Below are 17,325 nucleotides of genomic sequence, written 5' to 3' on the forward strand. Positions count from 1 at the left end.
AAGCCGATGCCTGCTCAGCGGCTCCGGACCCATCTGGGGGAATGGTTTCCGAAGGTCCAATACTTTGAGTTTCTGTAGGCCCGGTTGACTCCACGTGGGATTCGGTATTGGCCTCCGGCTCTAAAGTAGCGGTTGTCAGGGGCTGCGAAAGCAACTCACCGAGAACTGGCGACTGGCCTAGAAGAAGCCTTGTCATCGGTTTTGGACCGCGGATGCCTGTCCTTTTCTGTTTCTTTGCGTTTTTTGTAAACTCCGGTAGTCGGTTGTTCCGACGGCATTATATAGTTAAATTTTCTGCCAAAGTAATGAAATGCAAAATCGTACCGACGCTTAATAGTGCTTTGGTTAAATCTAGCACAAAACCGACAACTAGCAATGTCATGGTCAGGGCCTAGGCAAGGAATGCAGTAAGAATGAAAATCCTTATGAGATATTTGCTTCCCACAAGAAATACAATTATTAACTTTTTCTGACATCGGTCTGGAGCAAGAAAAAAAGTTTCCCCAATGGGGTACTTAGCTTTTAATGAAGACTTCGGATCTGAAATTCGAATTTGAAAATCTCAGGAGTCGGCCTACCGGCACTTGCGAACTGCTTTTGCTTCGGGCACCGCACGGCAAGAAAGACTGAATAAAATGGCGTCGGCTGCATCTTTTATACCCCTTGCACACTGACGTCAGGGAGGAGGCAACAGCAACTGACACCGGACCTAGACTTTGGAATTCAGGCCGACTGCAGGTAGCCTGCCAGCAGGATAACCCAACTGTAATGACTGCAACAGTGAAACACAATGAACATCTGTGCCTGTATGTTGTACACATATACAGATATCAAAGTTTCTTTCGGACTTAGGTTAGGGAAATTATGATTTTTTTTCATATTTTGGTAAATAACTTTGCAACGGAGCATCTGAATGTGCTAAATAATACCTCAGTTTAAAGACAGTATTAATAGTTACAACACTGTAAAAGAACGGTGTCTGTATGTTGTACACATCTACAGATATCAAAGTTTAGGACTTAGGTTATGGAAATTATTTTTTTGCATATTTTGGTAAATAACTTTGCAATGGAACATGCCGCTGTGCCAAGTAATACTTCAATTTGAAGACGGTGTTACTCCTTACAGCATGGTAAAAGAACTATGTCTGTGCACTGTACACATGTACAAATATCACAGTTTTAGTCTTGTAGGATTATGAAAATTATTAATTTCCAATACTTCTCATTATTATGCCCATATCTTTGCAAGGGCGCATGGTGATGACACAAATGATGCATCATTTTGAAACTGACGTTGAGAGACAACTTCTACACTGATATGTAGCCTCCGTCTGTCACAGGTGATGAGATACTATGCTTTATTTATCAATTATGAGAAGTATCATATTAATCATATTTCTGTGAATATCTCCATAAAGGAGCATCTCACAGTAATGGTTAAGGTATCATTTTAAAGCTGACCATTCATACAAATTAAATACAAATTGTATGGATCTACATGGTACATTGACTAAGATATTGTGCTTTGTTTTTCCAAAAAGGTAAATATGCACAATATCAGCATTCCTTGCCAGATATTTAATAATGACTTTGATACGCACTATCAACATTTACACTGCTGGAAAAGTCAGTGCCTCCTGAACAACTTTCATATTTACATTTTTAGTCTAGCTCTTATAGTTAAAGAGTTATGAACATTTGTTTTCTATATGGTATTACAAATGGATTTTCTGAAAATGAGCTCAGGCTGCACTGTTGTTCCTATGGTGGAATTAAGCAGGCAGCTTTTTCTGAGCTGCTCCGGAGTAATGAGTTAAATGTTGGTGAGTAAAACTTCAGATTTTAAAGTATAACACAACTAGGACTCTACTGCTGCACCAAGGGGTGTTTTATTCCTGATGTGTCACCTTTTATAAAACACAAAATAAGGGCATTTCACCACAGTTTCTCCTGCTGCATTTTTTAATGAATACTAAGCTAATGCTAACTTCTCCATGTGTTGCAATACTTACTTGCATGTGTTGTTGTGGGCATCTTCAGGACAGTGCCCCGAACAATTACAGTTTAAAAATGGCAAGGCATCTTCTGGTGCCACAGTTGCTCCATTTGCATGTTTCCCTGGATCAGATTTAAACTTCTTCCCTGGATCAAGTACTATATCAGGGTCATCACCTGTAAATTAAAAATAGGGACAATAAGTCTGAAGAAAGAATACAAAAAAGTACTACCTCCATTATGGCTGATTCAGCTATGTAAATTATGGCATCTCACTATAAAATGACTGTATATCTTTCAGCATTTTTAACAGTGTTATCTAGTTTTTTTACACAGAAATAAAGTCTGTTCTTGCGGAGTTCCCCGATCTAATGTTCTAAAGATAATAATCCCCACAGCCAAATCCAATGGCAAAGAGTAACATAAACACCTTACCTAGAGACTGGATAATCAAATTATTAGCAGTTGGGATGTTTACAGGAACTGCTGGGAAAGACTTATCACTGGGGGGGGGGGGGGTGGCTAGAAAAGTACAGTTGTGTACACTTACCATAAATGTAGATGTTCGAGTGTATTCACTGATGCAGTCATTACATTTGGGTTATCTGCATGCAGGTAGCCCTTAGTCAGCCTGATTATCAAAGTCTTGGGTCCTGCGTCGGTTGCAGTCTCATCTTCCATGACGTCAGGTAGTCAGGGGGTATAAAGCATGCAGCATACGCCATTACATCAGTTTTTCTTGCCCCAGATGTCAGGTGCGCCATAATGGGAAGCAATTACATAAAAGGTTACACCTCCAACAAAAAGCAAACACACCAGAAAGCTTTAAGCATAGCAAACAAGAATAGAGGTATAGTCAATAGAAATCAGGGGGCTGGAGGGAGGGTAACCAGAACTGCAACAGTGAATACACTCGAACATCTACATTTATGTTAAGTGTACACAACTGTACTATGTTCTTCATGTTTCATTGTTGCAGTCATTACATTTGGGTAAATTCCCAAAGCTAAGGAAGGGAGGAGGCAATTAGACAGCATTAGGACCAGCTATTAGGCCCTGCTAGACTGCAGTGGCAAAACCAGCTCTGGATTTAGAAAACAATTGGTAAGTGGTAATGCTTGTGCAATGCTTGGTGTAGGTATGTACAGAACTCCAGGGAGCAGCTTTTAAGATGTCCTGGTAGGGACACCTCTGAGAAAGGCTGTAGAGGTAGATGCAGCCCTGTTGGAATGTGGTCTTATCCCCTGTGGGGTAGATTTTCCATGGTGCTTATAGCAGAAATTAATGCAATGGCCTACCCACTTAGAAATGGTTTGCTTTGAAATGGCATTCCCCTCCGCCCCTGCAGCAAATGCAACCAGCAAATGCAACCAGCAGCTGTTCAGATTTCCTGAGAGGCTTAGTCCTGTCCAAGTAAAATCTAAGTTGTCTGTGCATGTCCAATGAGTGCAGTATTCATTCCCCTTTGTTCTGTGGATTAGAAAAGAAGGTTAAACAATATAAAAAAATGGTGCTATAAGTGCTCGAACTAAACCAAGAAAAATAAAAGAGCACAGCGTTGCGAGTCCACAATCCTTATTTAATGTTAAAAAATAATAAAACAAACAGGTTAAGCGCTTTCATCAATTAGTACGACTTCTTCTGAAGAAGTCATACTAATTGATGAAAGTGCTTAACCTGTTTGTTTTATTATTTTTTAACATTAAATAAGGATTGTGGACTCGCAACGCTGTGCTCTTTTATGTTTCTTAGAAAAGAAGGTTGGCAAAAGAATGGACCGATTAAGGGCCACACTGGATACCACCTTGGGCATAAAGGAAGGATTGGTCCTGAGGGACACCATGTCCGCATGAAAGATGATGAAAGGCTCCACTGTCATGAGGGCCTGTAATTCAGACACCCTTCTTGCTGAACTGATGGCTAGAAGGAAGGCTATTTTCCAAAAAAGGAATTTCAACTCTGCATTTTCAGCTGGCTCAAAGGGAGGTAGAGTGAGCTTTTGCAATACAAAGTTAAGGTCCCAGGCTGGAGTAGGGGCTTTCCTGGGTGGTCTTAAGTTTTTGGCCCCTATGAGGAATTGCTTCAGCAGTGGGTGAGAGAAGAGGGGTGGCTCTGTATTATAATGTGCTGAAATGGCAGAGGCATGAATTGTGATGGAAGAAAAGGAAAGGCCCTTGTGAAGCATCTCAGTTAAGTACTGAAGAATGTGCAGTAAATTGGGCACTGTTGTGCCCATCCCCTGAGTTTGGCTCCAGGAACAGAATATTTTCCATTTTTCAACATAGGATTTTCTAGTAATAGGCCTCCTTGCCTCCAGAATGACATCCATCACTTGCTTACTGAGGGATGGTAACGGAGAGATCAAGTAATTAAGCCAGGCTGCAAGGTTCAGGGTTTGAAGCTGTGGGTGCAGAATCTGGCCCTCCGGATGGGACAGCAGGGCAGGGATCTGAGGCAGGTGCCATGGTTCCAGCAGTGACACACTGTGCAAGAGGGGGTACCAGTGTTGGCGTGGCATCCACTTTCCAAGCTTGCCTGCAGGGAGGCTTTGTGCAGAATTTGTCCAATTGGTAGTTCTGAGGGGAGGCAAACAGGTCTATTTCTGGGCTCCCCATTTGTTTCTCAAAATGTTGAATATCTTTGGTTCCAGTTTCCACATGCGTGGGTCCATGAGATTTCTGCTTAGGTCGTCTGCCAGTGTATTTAGCTTGCCTGGCAGGAACTGAGCTTGAAGGTGCACTTGGTAGCTCAAGTCTGTGTTTCACGGAGCCATGGCTAGTCTGCAGAGGGGGTATGAGTAGGTTCCCCCCCTGCTTATGTACCACATAACAGTGGTGTTTGTCCATCTTTACCAATTGTCCTGGAAGAATGTGGTCCTTGAAGGCTGTCAGAGCATTCTGTACAGCTAACATTTCTTTTTGATTGATATGCAGGTGCATTTGACTCTGGTTCCATTTGTCCTGAATGCACTGCCCTGCCAAGTAAGCCCCCCCCCCCATGCACAGTCTGATACGTCTGTTAGGGTTTGGGTGGCAGGGGGTAGAGTGAATGGCAGTCCCTTGTTGTGGTGGCAGGCCTCTGCCCACCAAAGTAACTCTGTCTTTAGACAAGGGATGATAGGAATCATTGATTCTAAGTCCTGAGAATGTTGACACTATAGGCTTTTTAGATACCATTGCAGTTTCCTCATATGTACTCTTGCATATGGAATTAGTAGAATGCAAGAGGCCATTGTGGCCAGTAGTTTGAAGTAGGCTGTCAAACCTGTTTCTCTGGCGTGAGGTAGGTCATCTGGGAAGTTCTATTCAAGCTCACTCCCAGGAATACAATTTGCTGGCAGGGTACTAGATGCGATTTCTTTTCGTTTATGTTGTACCCCAGAGAAGTTAGTAATTTCTTTACAAATGCCAGATGATTTAACAGCATTGTCCTGGCTTTCTGCCTGAATTAGACAATCATCCAGGAATGGGTATATTTGACTATTTCTTTGCCTGCAAAATGCAATGACTGGAGCTAAACACTTTGTGAATACCCTGGGCGCAGTAGATAAGCCAAAGGGCAGTGCAGAGAACTGATAGTGCATGTAGCCTGCTCTGAAGCATAGGTATCTTCTGCAAGATTCCCTTATTGGGATGTGCAGGTAGGCTTCCTTTAAATCCAGTGTTGCCAACCACGCATTATTGCCTAGCATGGGAAGCAGCTGATGAAGAGTCAGCATTTTGAATTTTTGGATTACCAAAAAGGTGTTTAGGATAGACAGGCAGGCCAGGATAGTACGCAGGAATTGTCTTTTCTGAGTACCAGGAAAAGTAGAGTAAAAACCTTGCCCCCATTCCTCTTCTGAGACAGGTTGAATGGCCCTGATGCTTAGAAGACAGAGAACCTGATTTGAGCCTCTGCCCACTGATTTGGAGGTAGGTCTGGCCAACCATTTGGGGTTGGTAAGGAGTGGAAGTGGAATCTGTACCCTTGGAAAACTACGTTTAAAACCCATTTGTCTTTGGTAATGAGTTCCCAGTTTTTTGCATGCAGGGCGATCTTTCCCCCTAAAGGAACAGTCAGTTAAGCAGGGCTTGGAATGTTTAAAGTTAAGTCACTGTGACAGTTTACCATGGGGGGTGTATTACTACTTCCAGGTTTGGAAGTGGGAGCCCCCCACTGCTTAGGCCGGTGAGTACCTTGAGACTGAAGCCTGGGTAGTCTGCTGGTCCTGGGTTTGGACTGAGAAGGCCTGGAAGAGGCAGGAAAGGACCAATTTTTAAAACGCCAGTGCCTACTAAATCTGGGAGGCTGCACTTGCAGGAAATCTTTAACAGTTTGCATAGATTTAGCTTTTTCCTCCATCTTTTTAAGTACTACTACTGCTCTGTTGCCAAACAGGCGGTCTTAGTTTAAGGGAGCATCCACTAATTTAGCTTTAACATGATCTGGCAAAGTTTGCTCCTTAAGCCAAGCATGCCTTCTAAGTACAGACCCAGTGACAGCAGCCCTGCAAGATGCCTCTAATGAATCAAAACCACATTACAAAGTATGTTTTCCAGCTTGTTCAGCAGAATTGATTAAGTCCTGTAATTCTTTATTTTCAGCACAGTCAGGAATCAACTTAATTTTCTGTAAGCAATCCAATAATATGCTGCTTATACTTTAACACATGAAACTGGCAGTTTAAGGACCTAATGGCCAAAGTTAGAGAAGTGTATACCTTCTTACCCAATCTGTCCAGGGCCCTGGAATCTCTATCAGAGTGGGTAGGGTTTTTGGCAGTAGTAGCCTTAATGCCTTTGGGTCCCTGTGAAATGGTCTCAGGATCTGCAGTAGGATTCTTAAACAGGAACTTGTGTGAGTCAGGTACTCTGCAATACCCATAAGGTTTTCTGGGAGCCGGTGGTAAAGTGTCAGGGGTCAGGCTAGATTCCAAGAAGGCATCATCTACAATGTCCAGTACAGGAGGGATAGCTAAAGACCTGTGTTGAGGTAGGAGTAAGAATTCCCTAAGCCTCTTTTTGGAGTCAGAATAATCCTGGCTTTCCCAGCGAAAATGCCCCCTAACAGTATGCAAAGTTTCACCAAAAGAGAAATCCTCTCAGGGGAAGCAGAGGGAATGGAGTCCTCTGCATCAAAATCCTCATAGGTAGAGAAGGGCAACTTCCTGGTCATCAGGAAAAACAGAAATTTCACAATCCTGATCAGAAAAATCAGAAGGAAAATCAGTTCTAGGTCTCTTAGAGGGAGAAGGGTGGCTTCCCCTAATTTGAGTAATGAAGTCTTTAGCCATTCTTATCATTTGTTTTTTAGGCATAGGGGCCTGACCATGCGGTCTGGGCGTCGATTTTCTAGGCGTGAATAGAGTTTTAGGCCTCGAAGAAGAAGCTGGCATCAGTTTAATATGCAAGTCAGTAGGCCTGAATACACCCTCGGAAGCCGGTGCCTGCACAGCGGCTCCAGACCCATCCCAAGGTAGAGACATCCACAGGTTCACAGTCGAAGAAGTATCTTGCGGCATATCTGACTCCGAATGGGTCCAAGTAGAGGCCTGCGAATCTGAAGTAGCGGGTAGCAGGGGCTGCAAAAGCACCTCACTGACGAACTGGCGACTAGCTTAGAAGAACCGCCGTCGGCAGCTTTGGACCTATGCAGTCTGTCTCGGTCTTTATCTTTGCGTTTTTCCAGAATGTCGCTAGTCGGGTGGCTTACAGAAGCCATTTCTGGATAACTGAACAGAGTACCAAAATATTTAGATTCGAAAATGAACCGAAGACGAATAGTTCGAGGTTTGAATAAGGCACAAAACCGACAGCGAGGTACACCGTGGTCTGGGTCTAAGCAAGGAATGCAGTACGAATGAAAATCTTTATGAGGTATTTGCTTTCCATAAGAAATATAATTGTTAACTTTTACTGACATCGGTTTAGAGCAAGAAAAAGGATTCCCAATAGGATACTTAGCTTAGTTGAAGACTTCGGATCTGAAACTCGAAACCGAAAATTTCAGGAGTCGGCCGACCGGCACTTGCGAACAGCTCCTGCTTCGGGCACCGCACAGCAAGAGAGACAAATGTAATGGCGTCGGCTGCATGCTTTATAACCCCTGACTACCTGACATCATGGAAGATAAGACAAGTGACGCAGGACCCAAGACGCTGATAATCAGGCTGACTGAGGGCTACCTGCAAGCAGATAACCCAAATGTAATGACTGCAACAGTGAAACAAGACATCCATGCAATGCCATAATCTGTCAAAGGAGGGCAGCAGCACAAAGAATGACCTAGAGACAGGTGTTTAGCCATCAAGACAAGAACACACAGTCCTTGCTGTCAGGCGTATGACGGTATGCACCACAGAGATGGTCACTTTTCCACCGCACAGGGGAGAGGTTAGGGAAATACAAAGCATGCCCTTCATCGTCAGCTTACCCTGGCCAACTCTCACTTTCGCTAGGAAATATGCAGGACTGGTGAATAAATAGGTCTGACTGACAGAAGGCTCGACAGTGAGCAGGAATAGCATCCAAAAGCAGACAGGCCACAAAAAAAAAAAAAAAAAAGCAAGCTCCCACACGGCCACCAAACTGAAGCATGCACAGCCTGCTATCTAATGACCTACAGTCAGTTGTCATCCCAATGGTCCCAAGTATTGTCAATGTCTTCCCAAGCACACTAAACGCACAAACATATATTAACAGCCAGTGGGTGTGCTTAACTGCTGACATTGCACTCCCAACCCTCCCCTTCCACCCCTCCACACACAAACACATGTATTCCATCCTATGTGCATTTTCATATACATTTGCAGGCTTATTAAAGCACTCTGGGGACATGGAAATGTACCACATACCAAGCAGGTTCAAACAACTAATGACTTGGTCATGTATGCGTTTCTATTCACAACTCAAGCACACACCAGTACAATGCGTGTCAGAGAGAATCCACTGTGTGCCTTGTGCATGCGGAAAACCCAACCCACTAGACATTAGAACAAGTGATTAAAAAACCCAAACCAAATTAATGAAACTAAATTCTGACACTGCTGTAAGGACTCTCCTGCGTTATATTTGATTAGTTACATGCTGAATTTCTTCTTGACTATTACAAGACCTAGAAGGTACAAGCACATTTAGCTTACCAAACTAGCCTACAAGAATCTGTTCAGATATTATGTCTTTGTTCAGACTATGATGAACAGAGTTAATCAAGCAAAGTTACTTATGGAGTAGTACTGCTTACTGCTTTCATTTACTGCTACATCTGACCAGTAATACTTCTGTTTTAATTATAGAAACAGCTGATTTCATTCTCCTAAGCTATTTTAGACACTGGTATCTGTTACATGAAGTGCAGTGTGCACACTTAGCAGACCATCTGAACTGGGTCTACTCTGTTAAATTCCTCAGTGCTCCCTGTACAAGCAATTCACATTGGAAATGCAGTTAGCAGTATGGGGTGGTGCAGTTAACAATATATGCCTTTATTAGTGAAAACCGTTTTACTGACCAGTAATAACACATTCCAATGCAGTAAATTACCTACAAAACTGCTGTCAGACAACCACTCCTTTCAAGAATAGACTGACATTAAAACGTTTACAGCAAGGTTTATCTAGATGTTACACTGATCTCCTTTTACTTCAACGGGTAAAACAGCTGGCCGGAGGATTCCTCAAACACACCACTCTTTTCTGTGATTTAAAAGCTGACACTTTTTTTTTTGTATTTTGCTCATCTCTCACAAATGTCACAAATTTGCTCTGAATTGCTAGTGAGGTCTATTCTGCTACACTTGTAGCCAAATGACAATGTCCTATTCTCCAAGGAACTGACTGCAGTCTTCAGTCAATCAGGAATCCTAAAATATACTGCCCAGCTACACTGCAGCAAGACTTTTAATTCTGGTTAACCATGGGAAAAAAAACTGGTCCATTCTACTATTAAATGCAAGCCCTCAACCATTTCTGTTAAATCTGTACAACTGTTTGTGTTACCGTGCCAGTCTCCTCAAATACATATCCCCACGCTGTTTATTTCCTTCTTAAACTTTCTATGACTTACCTAACACTGAACCATCTTCCACAGCTTTCTAGCAAATTCTTTTTTTATTGTCTGCTACAAGTTTCATACTTCAGTTACCAACGACACTTGCTTAGGTGTCTTTTAACCAAACTCCTTGGAACAAACATTTTCCTTGCACACTCTTTTGTGCGACCAATGAGAAAGTAAATGCAGCTGCAGAGTTCTTGCTTAACATCCTCTCTACGACATCCCATGATCAGCATACTTCTAATCTAACTGCTTCCTCCTCCACTTAATCTTCCTTTAGCTACACATCCTATACATAATTCAAATAAAAAAAAAAAAACACATCTCTGCTTCATTAGGAGGACTGCAAGCACCAACCTCGTGGACCATGGTCAGCATTATGCATGGGTGAACTAGATAGTTGCACACGTAAGGAGCCACTCAGATGGTACATTTTTTCTGGGTGGACTGCAGTCTTTGCATCTTATAATGAAGAGAGTCATAACTGCTGGACTTTTAGCTCAGTCCCACCCACAATCTATATAAATTCTGGTGTAAGTGGACCGTGGGTGGGATCGAAACAAAAGACCAAAATTTGGAACGATGGACTGAATGAAAGGACACAGTGAAAACCAACACAGCAGCTGAAAAAGACGATCAAAAAAGAAGCATGCAAGTTTTTTTTTTTGGTTAAGTCCATCCTGATAGACAACCACTTATAACAGGCAGTAGATGGCTCAAACACATTTATGTGAAGTAAATTGGAAAATGTTCCTGATATCTGTCTCACATTTAAGTCATAAAATGTTTTTTTTTTCTGGCAAATTGCTGATAACTGCAGTAACTGAGTTTTACACTCAACATCCTTCAGAAAATGCACGATAACACAAAAATTGCTGTGCTATCAACTTTTAAAAGTATAGACTATTGGGACTTTGTCCCACCATTATTTTTAATTTGGCCAGCTTTTGTGAGGCTGAAAACAACGGTTGGAATACTTGAGTCAGGCTACTGTAGTTGTATGTGAAAATCATTTTTTTTAAATGAACACAATTATTTATTACAGACTTCTAAGGAGCAGAAATAACTACAATGTGTATGGGGACTGCTTATGGATTACAGTGACTGACTACGCTGCTGAATGACCAAATTAAACAGTCATTAACCTCATTTCATAGAACTAGTGTGTATTTGTATGAAGGTGGAATACTTTACAGAGGCCACTGTGTGTCTGTGTGAAACAAACTAAAAATAGATTACTGTGGCTTTGCAAGCCTATGCATGTTTGTGCGAAGCAAATGAATATCAGTGAGGTTGGTTATTGGGTGTGTGAGTGAAACAATTTAAAAAAACGTCAAGTAGTCACTGTATTTTATATTACAGGCATGAGGTATACACAGTCAACAGAGGCTTTAATTACTGGGTACATGGCTCTGCCTGTGGCTGAAAATGACTGACCCTGTTTGCTTGACTTAAACAGTCATTCCGGCTTCCCGGTGCTGAAGAAGCATGCTGAAATACAATGCTATGGCTGACTATTGTGTACTTATGTGAAACCAAGTTAAATAAGTTGCTGCGATTTTTTTTTTTTTTTTTTACTATTATTAGACGTAAACACTGAGGTGTCAACACTCAAAGCAGTTAAAATGCTGGACATGGGGCTGCCTTTCAATGGAAACTGACCTTAATATTGCATGCTCCATTTAAAAATCCATACGCCTGCGTGGCAGAGCTAATGTACATTTGGGTGATGCAAACTGAAATACCTCATTGTGGCTATGTTTTTATCACAACCAGATGTCCAACAAAAGGTCAACAACTGCTGGAGAGTGAGGCCACCTGTATATAAAAGTTATTGACTCTGCTGTTGTCTGCAAAATTTAAAAAGTCTAACAAATTTGCAGGACTATCATATATTTGTGTGAACTAAGTTGCAATACCATACTATGGCTATTGTGCATGTGTGTGAAAAACTGAAAACATGTTGCTGTGGCCTTTATTACCACAATAAGATGTCCGAAGTATATACAGACAATATAGTGGCTATACCTGTTGGGTATGGGGTAGGCTGTGAATGTAAATGACTTACTATGCTGCTGCTGTCACAGATCTGGTGTGACAGAAGCAGCATCACATAGTGCACAGATCTGGTGTGACAGAAGCAGTATCGCACAGTGTACAGTATGTAACTAAAATCATTGTGTAAAGTGATCATTACTGACTTGTGCATGTATGTTTGGAGAAGATGTTGCAAGTGTATCTAAAATAACTACTCTAGCCAAAATTAATTTCCAACACTAAACTTCAGCAATATTCACATTAAGTGTCTGTCTTTGGTAATCTGGGCAAAATGTCAGTAAAAGCAATTAATCACTTATGCAGTGATGCAGCATGCAGTGTTGATACCTCACAGCTTTTGGTTATATGACTATGTTTGACTGTATTTACTTCTGTGTGAGGTGTGCATAGCTCACCTATCTCTGCATGGGTTTTCCAGATGATATGTCTTTTATAACTTCCTAAAGAACTACCACAGGTGACCTGGCATTTTTCCCCGCCTGTAGAAAGCTATGCAGGGTGACAGGGAGACCAAGTAACACTGCTGCCTCACAGCAAAAGGTTCTCTGGTATAATTTTCAGCTGGTGTGCCCTCAGCATTGTGTCAGCATGCCCTCCCTATGTTCATGTGAATGTCACCCAGGTAGCCAGGTTACATCCCATATTCCAGAAACCTGCAGTAGCTGGACTTGCAACTCTGAATTATCCGCAGGTAAATGCGAAATGTGGTAGACAGGTGCAGTGAGTAGCTCTGTTGCCTCACAGCAAGAGGTTCTCTGGCTCTATTCTAGGCTCAGGTGCCTTCTGTGCAGAGTATGCATGACTTCCATGTGCTCACGAACATTTTTCTCTGGGTACTCAGGCTTCCTTCCACATCCCAAAGATAAATGGTAGGTGGACTAGCAACTCTAAAATGTGCATGCAGTGAATGAGCAATACAAAATAAAGGGCCATCAACATACTTCCTTTCCCTACTTGCCTAGTAATCTCTGATAATATTGGCTGTTCCTGGGGTTACTATAGGAGTTAGATGCAACTCAACAGCACTGGACAGATAAAAATGTACCATGTGAGTGAGTGCAAGTAATAGCATGTGCGCACACATCTTGTGACAGACCTGACTTGTCAAGGACAGTGTTAGTGTGTGCTAGCAGGTTTGAAAAATGCACCAATTTTTTTCTGTGAACACGCACAATATCAGGGTATACATGCACAGCTTCTGGGTAGCAGTAAAAACAACCATTAACATGTAATTATATTTCAAAAATAAGGTATAAAAAGCATCAAAGAACATATACAGCCTTAAAGCCCACACCTCCTGACTGTACAAGGTGATTCTAACACAGGCTTTTTAAAGTGGTTTCATCATGAACCTCTGACCTAAGCTGTACCTGGTATAAAATCAGCCATACTCGGAAATGCACACAAGGTCCTTATACCTTGTGTGGGGACTTTGGATAGTATGGTTATTTCTTTTACTCTGCTCATAATTAAATCTCAGCCATATACCCAAAAGGATGATATAGCTTGAAAGGGGCTGGGGACAACTTGGTTATTACTTCTTTAACTTTCCTCATAAAGGTATGCACAGGAAGGTTAGTATAAAGTACAGTTGTGTACACTTACCATAAATGTAGATGTTAGAGTGTATTCACTGTTGCAGTCATTACATTTGGGGTAATCTGCTGGCAGGTTGCCCTCAGTTGGCCTGATTAACAACGTCTTGGGTCCTGCGTCGGTTGCTGTTCCTTCTTCCATGACGTCAGGTCGTCAGGAGTTTAAAATATGCAGCCGACGCCATTACATCAGTTTTTCTTACCCCAGATGTCAGGTGCCCCCCAAATGGGGAGATATATATATATATAAATAATTTAAAACACAGAAATATAACTCCAAACAAAAGCAAATACACCAAAAAGGTTTTAAGTGTAGTAAAAGAAAGTAGAGGCATATTAAGAGAAAAAACAGGGGGCTGGAGGGAGGGTAACCTGGGATTGCAACAGTGAATACACACGAACATCTACATTTATGGCAAGTGTGCACAATTGAACTATGTTCTTCATGTTTCACTATTGCAGTCATTACATCTGGGTAGATTCCCAAAGTTATGGTTGGAAGGATGGGTTTATACAGCATTAGGACAGTCTATAAGGCCCTGCAAAACTGCAGTAGCAAAGCCAGCTCTGGATTTAGAGAAGATTGGTAAATGATCATGTTTACTGAAAGTATGAACTGAACTCCAGGTAGCAGCTTCCAGAATATCCCTGGTAGGAACACCTCTGAGAAAAGCTGTAGAAGTAGATGCAGCCCTGGTGGAATGGGATGTGATCCCCTGGGGGATAGGTTTTCCATGGTGCTTATAGCAAAAATGAATACAATGGCTTATCCATATGGAAATGGTTTGCTTTGAAATAGCCTTTCCCTCTGCCCCTGCAGCAAATGCTACCAACAGTTCAAATTTTCTTCGAAATTTAGTCATGTCCAAGTAAAATCTAAGTTGTCTGTGTACATCCAATGAATGCAGAATCCGCTTTCCCCTTGTTCTGTGGATTGGGAAAGAAAGTTGGCAGATGAATGGACTGATTAAGAACCACACTGGATACTACCTTGGGCATGAAGGATGGGTTGGGTCCTGAGTGACACCCTGTCTGCATGAAAAATGATGAAAGGCTCCACTGCCATAAGGGCCTGTAATTCAGAAATCCTTCTAGCTGAAGTGATTGCTAAAAGGAAGGCTGTTTTCCAGGAAAGAAACTAAGTCTGCAGTAGCAGCTGTCTCGAAAGGAGGGAGAGTGAGTTTCTCCAATACAAAGTTAAGGTCCCAGGCAGGGGCTGGAGCTCTCCTGGGTGGCCTCAAGTTTTTGGCCCCTCTGAGATACTGATTTAGCAGAGGATGAGAGAAGAGGGGGGGGGGGTTCTGTGTTGTAATGAGCTGAAATGGCTAAGGCATGGATTTTTATGGAAGAAAAAGACAGGCCCTTGTGAAGCATCTCAGTTAAGTATTGCAAAATCTGAGGTAAATTGGGCACTGCTGTGCTTATCCCTTGAGATTGGTTCCAGGCACAGAATCTTTTCCATTTGTCAGCATAAGATTTTCTAGTACTAGGTCCTCTCGCATCCAAAATGACATCCATCACAGGTTTGCTGAGGGATGCTAAGGGGGAATTTAAGAGATTAGCCAAGCTGCAAGATTCAATGTTTGGAGCTGAGGGTGCAGAATTTGGTTGTTCTGCTGAGACAGCAAAGTAGGTGTCTGAAGCAGGTGCCATGGGGAAAATTGTGAGAGACTGCGTAGGAGTAGCTACCAGTGTTGGCAAGGCCAGTCTGGAGCAATCAAAATCATTTTTGGTTTGTCCTGTTTGACTTTTAGTAGAACTTTGGAGAGCAGAGGCAGAGGGGGAAAAGCACAGAGTGACAGGTTTTCCCAGCTGAATAACAGAGCATCCATTTTCCAGGCTTTTTTGTGAGGAGTTCTTGTGCAAAATTTGTCCAACTGGTAGTTCTGGGGTGAGGCAAAAAGATCTATGTCTGGGCTCCCCCATTTGCGTGTCAACATGTTGAAAATCCGTGGTTCCGGTTTCCACTCATGTGGGTCCATGAGATTTCTGCTTAGTTCGTCTGCCAAAATATTCAGCTTTCCTGGGAGGAACTGAGCTTGTAGTTGTACCAGATAGCTCAAGGCCATGCTCCACATGCCACGGCTAGTCTGCAAAGGGGGTAGGAATGTGTACCCCCCCCGCTTATGTACCACATAAGTGTGTTGTTGTCAGTCTTTACCATTAGTTAACCTGGATGAAGGTAGTCCTTGAAGGCTGTCAGTGCATTCTGTACAGCTAGCATTTTTTTTTGATTGACATGAAGGTGCATTTGATTTGGGCTCCATTTGCCCTGAATGCACTTCCCTGCCAGATGAGCCCCCCATGCATCGTCTGATGCATCTGTAGTTAGGGTTTGGGCGGCAGTGGGTGGTGTGAATGGCAGTCCCTCGTTTTGGTGGCAGGCCTCTGTCCACCACAGGAACTCTAGTTGCAGGCAAGGAATGATAGGAATCATTGTTTCCAGGCTGTGACAATGTTGACTCCATAAACTTTTTAAGTACCACTGAAGTTTCCTCATATGCAGTCTTGCATATGGAATTAGAAGAATTCAGGAGGCCATGAACCCCAAGGCTTGCAATATTTGTCTTGCAGATAGCAGGGTTTTTGTGGCCACCTGTTTGAAGTAAGTCACTAAATGAAGTTGCTTTTCTGGCGTAAGGAAAGCCATCTGGGCAGTTGTATTCAAGCTTGCACCAAGGAATGTAATTTTTTGAGAGGGTACCAGTTGTGATTTCTTTTAGTTTATGGTGTACCCTAGACAAGTTAGAAACTTTTTACAAACACCAGACGTTTTAGAAGAATGGCTTTGTTTTCTGCCTGAATTAGACAATCGTCCAGGTATGGATATATTTGAATATTTCTTTGCCTGCAAAATACAATAACTAGAGCCAAGCACTTTGTAAATACCCTGGGCGCAGTAGATAAGACAAAGGGCAGTGCAGAGAACTGATAATGCAAGTAGCCTGCTTTGAAGGGGAGGTATCTTCTGCAAGATTCCCTGACTGGGATATGCAGGTAAGCCTCTTAAGTCTAGAGTTGCCAACCAGGCATCTTTGCCTAGCATAGGAAGTAACTGGTGAAGAGTCAGCATCTTGAACTTTGGAATGTCCAGGAATGTGTTCAGAGCGGACAGGTCCAGACATGGAAGCCATGATTTGTCTTTTCTGGGCACCAGGAAAAGTCTGGAACAGAAACCTTGTCCCTTCTCCTCTTCTGGTACTAGTTGAATTGCCCCCAAGTTTTGGAGGGAAAGTACTTGTTTCTGAGCCTCTGACCACTGATTTGGGGACAGGTCTGGCCATCCGTTTGGAGTTGGCAATGTGTGGAAATGAAATATGTATCCCTGGGACACTATATTTAAAACCCATTTATCCTGTGTTATAAGTTGGCAGTTTTTTGCATGAAGAGCCAGTTTTCCCCCCAAAGGGGTGGCTAAGTGCTTGGTAATTTTAAAGGAAAGTCATTGAGACTGTTTACCATAGAAAGGTGTCTTATTTCCAGATTTGGAAGCGGAGGCACCCCATTGCTTAGTTCTGAAAGTCCCTTGGGACTGAAACCTGGTGCTTTTGGAATGTCTGGGTTTGGCTTGAGAGGCTCTGGAAGGAACTGGAAAGGACCAATTCTTAGTAGGCCAGTGCCTACCAAATCTTGGAGGTTGTA

At 42.5% G+C, this 17,325-nt stretch overlaps 1 protein-coding gene across 1 annotated transcript in view; it reads right to left on the reverse strand.

Moving 5' to 3' along the window:
- BMPR1A (bone morphogenetic protein receptor type 1A) overlaps positions 1-17,325 on the reverse strand; it is a 1,674,184-nt gene that overhangs the window by 1,169,738 nt on the left and 487,121 nt on the right. The window contains exon 4 of the mRNA XM_044056589.1: positions 2,015-2,174. Within this exon, the coding sequence (XP_043912524.1) occupies positions 2,015-2,174 (160 nt within the window). The remainder of the gene's footprint in view (positions 1-2,014; positions 2,175-17,325) is intronic.

The sequence above is a fragment of the Protopterus annectens genome, chromosome 14.part0 (genome assembly GCF_019279795.1).
Source record: "Protopterus annectens isolate FY-2018-M chromosome 14.part0, PAN1.0, whole genome shotgun sequence".
Taxonomy (NCBI): Eukaryota; Metazoa; Chordata; order Ceratodontiformes; family Protopteridae; genus Protopterus; species Protopterus annectens.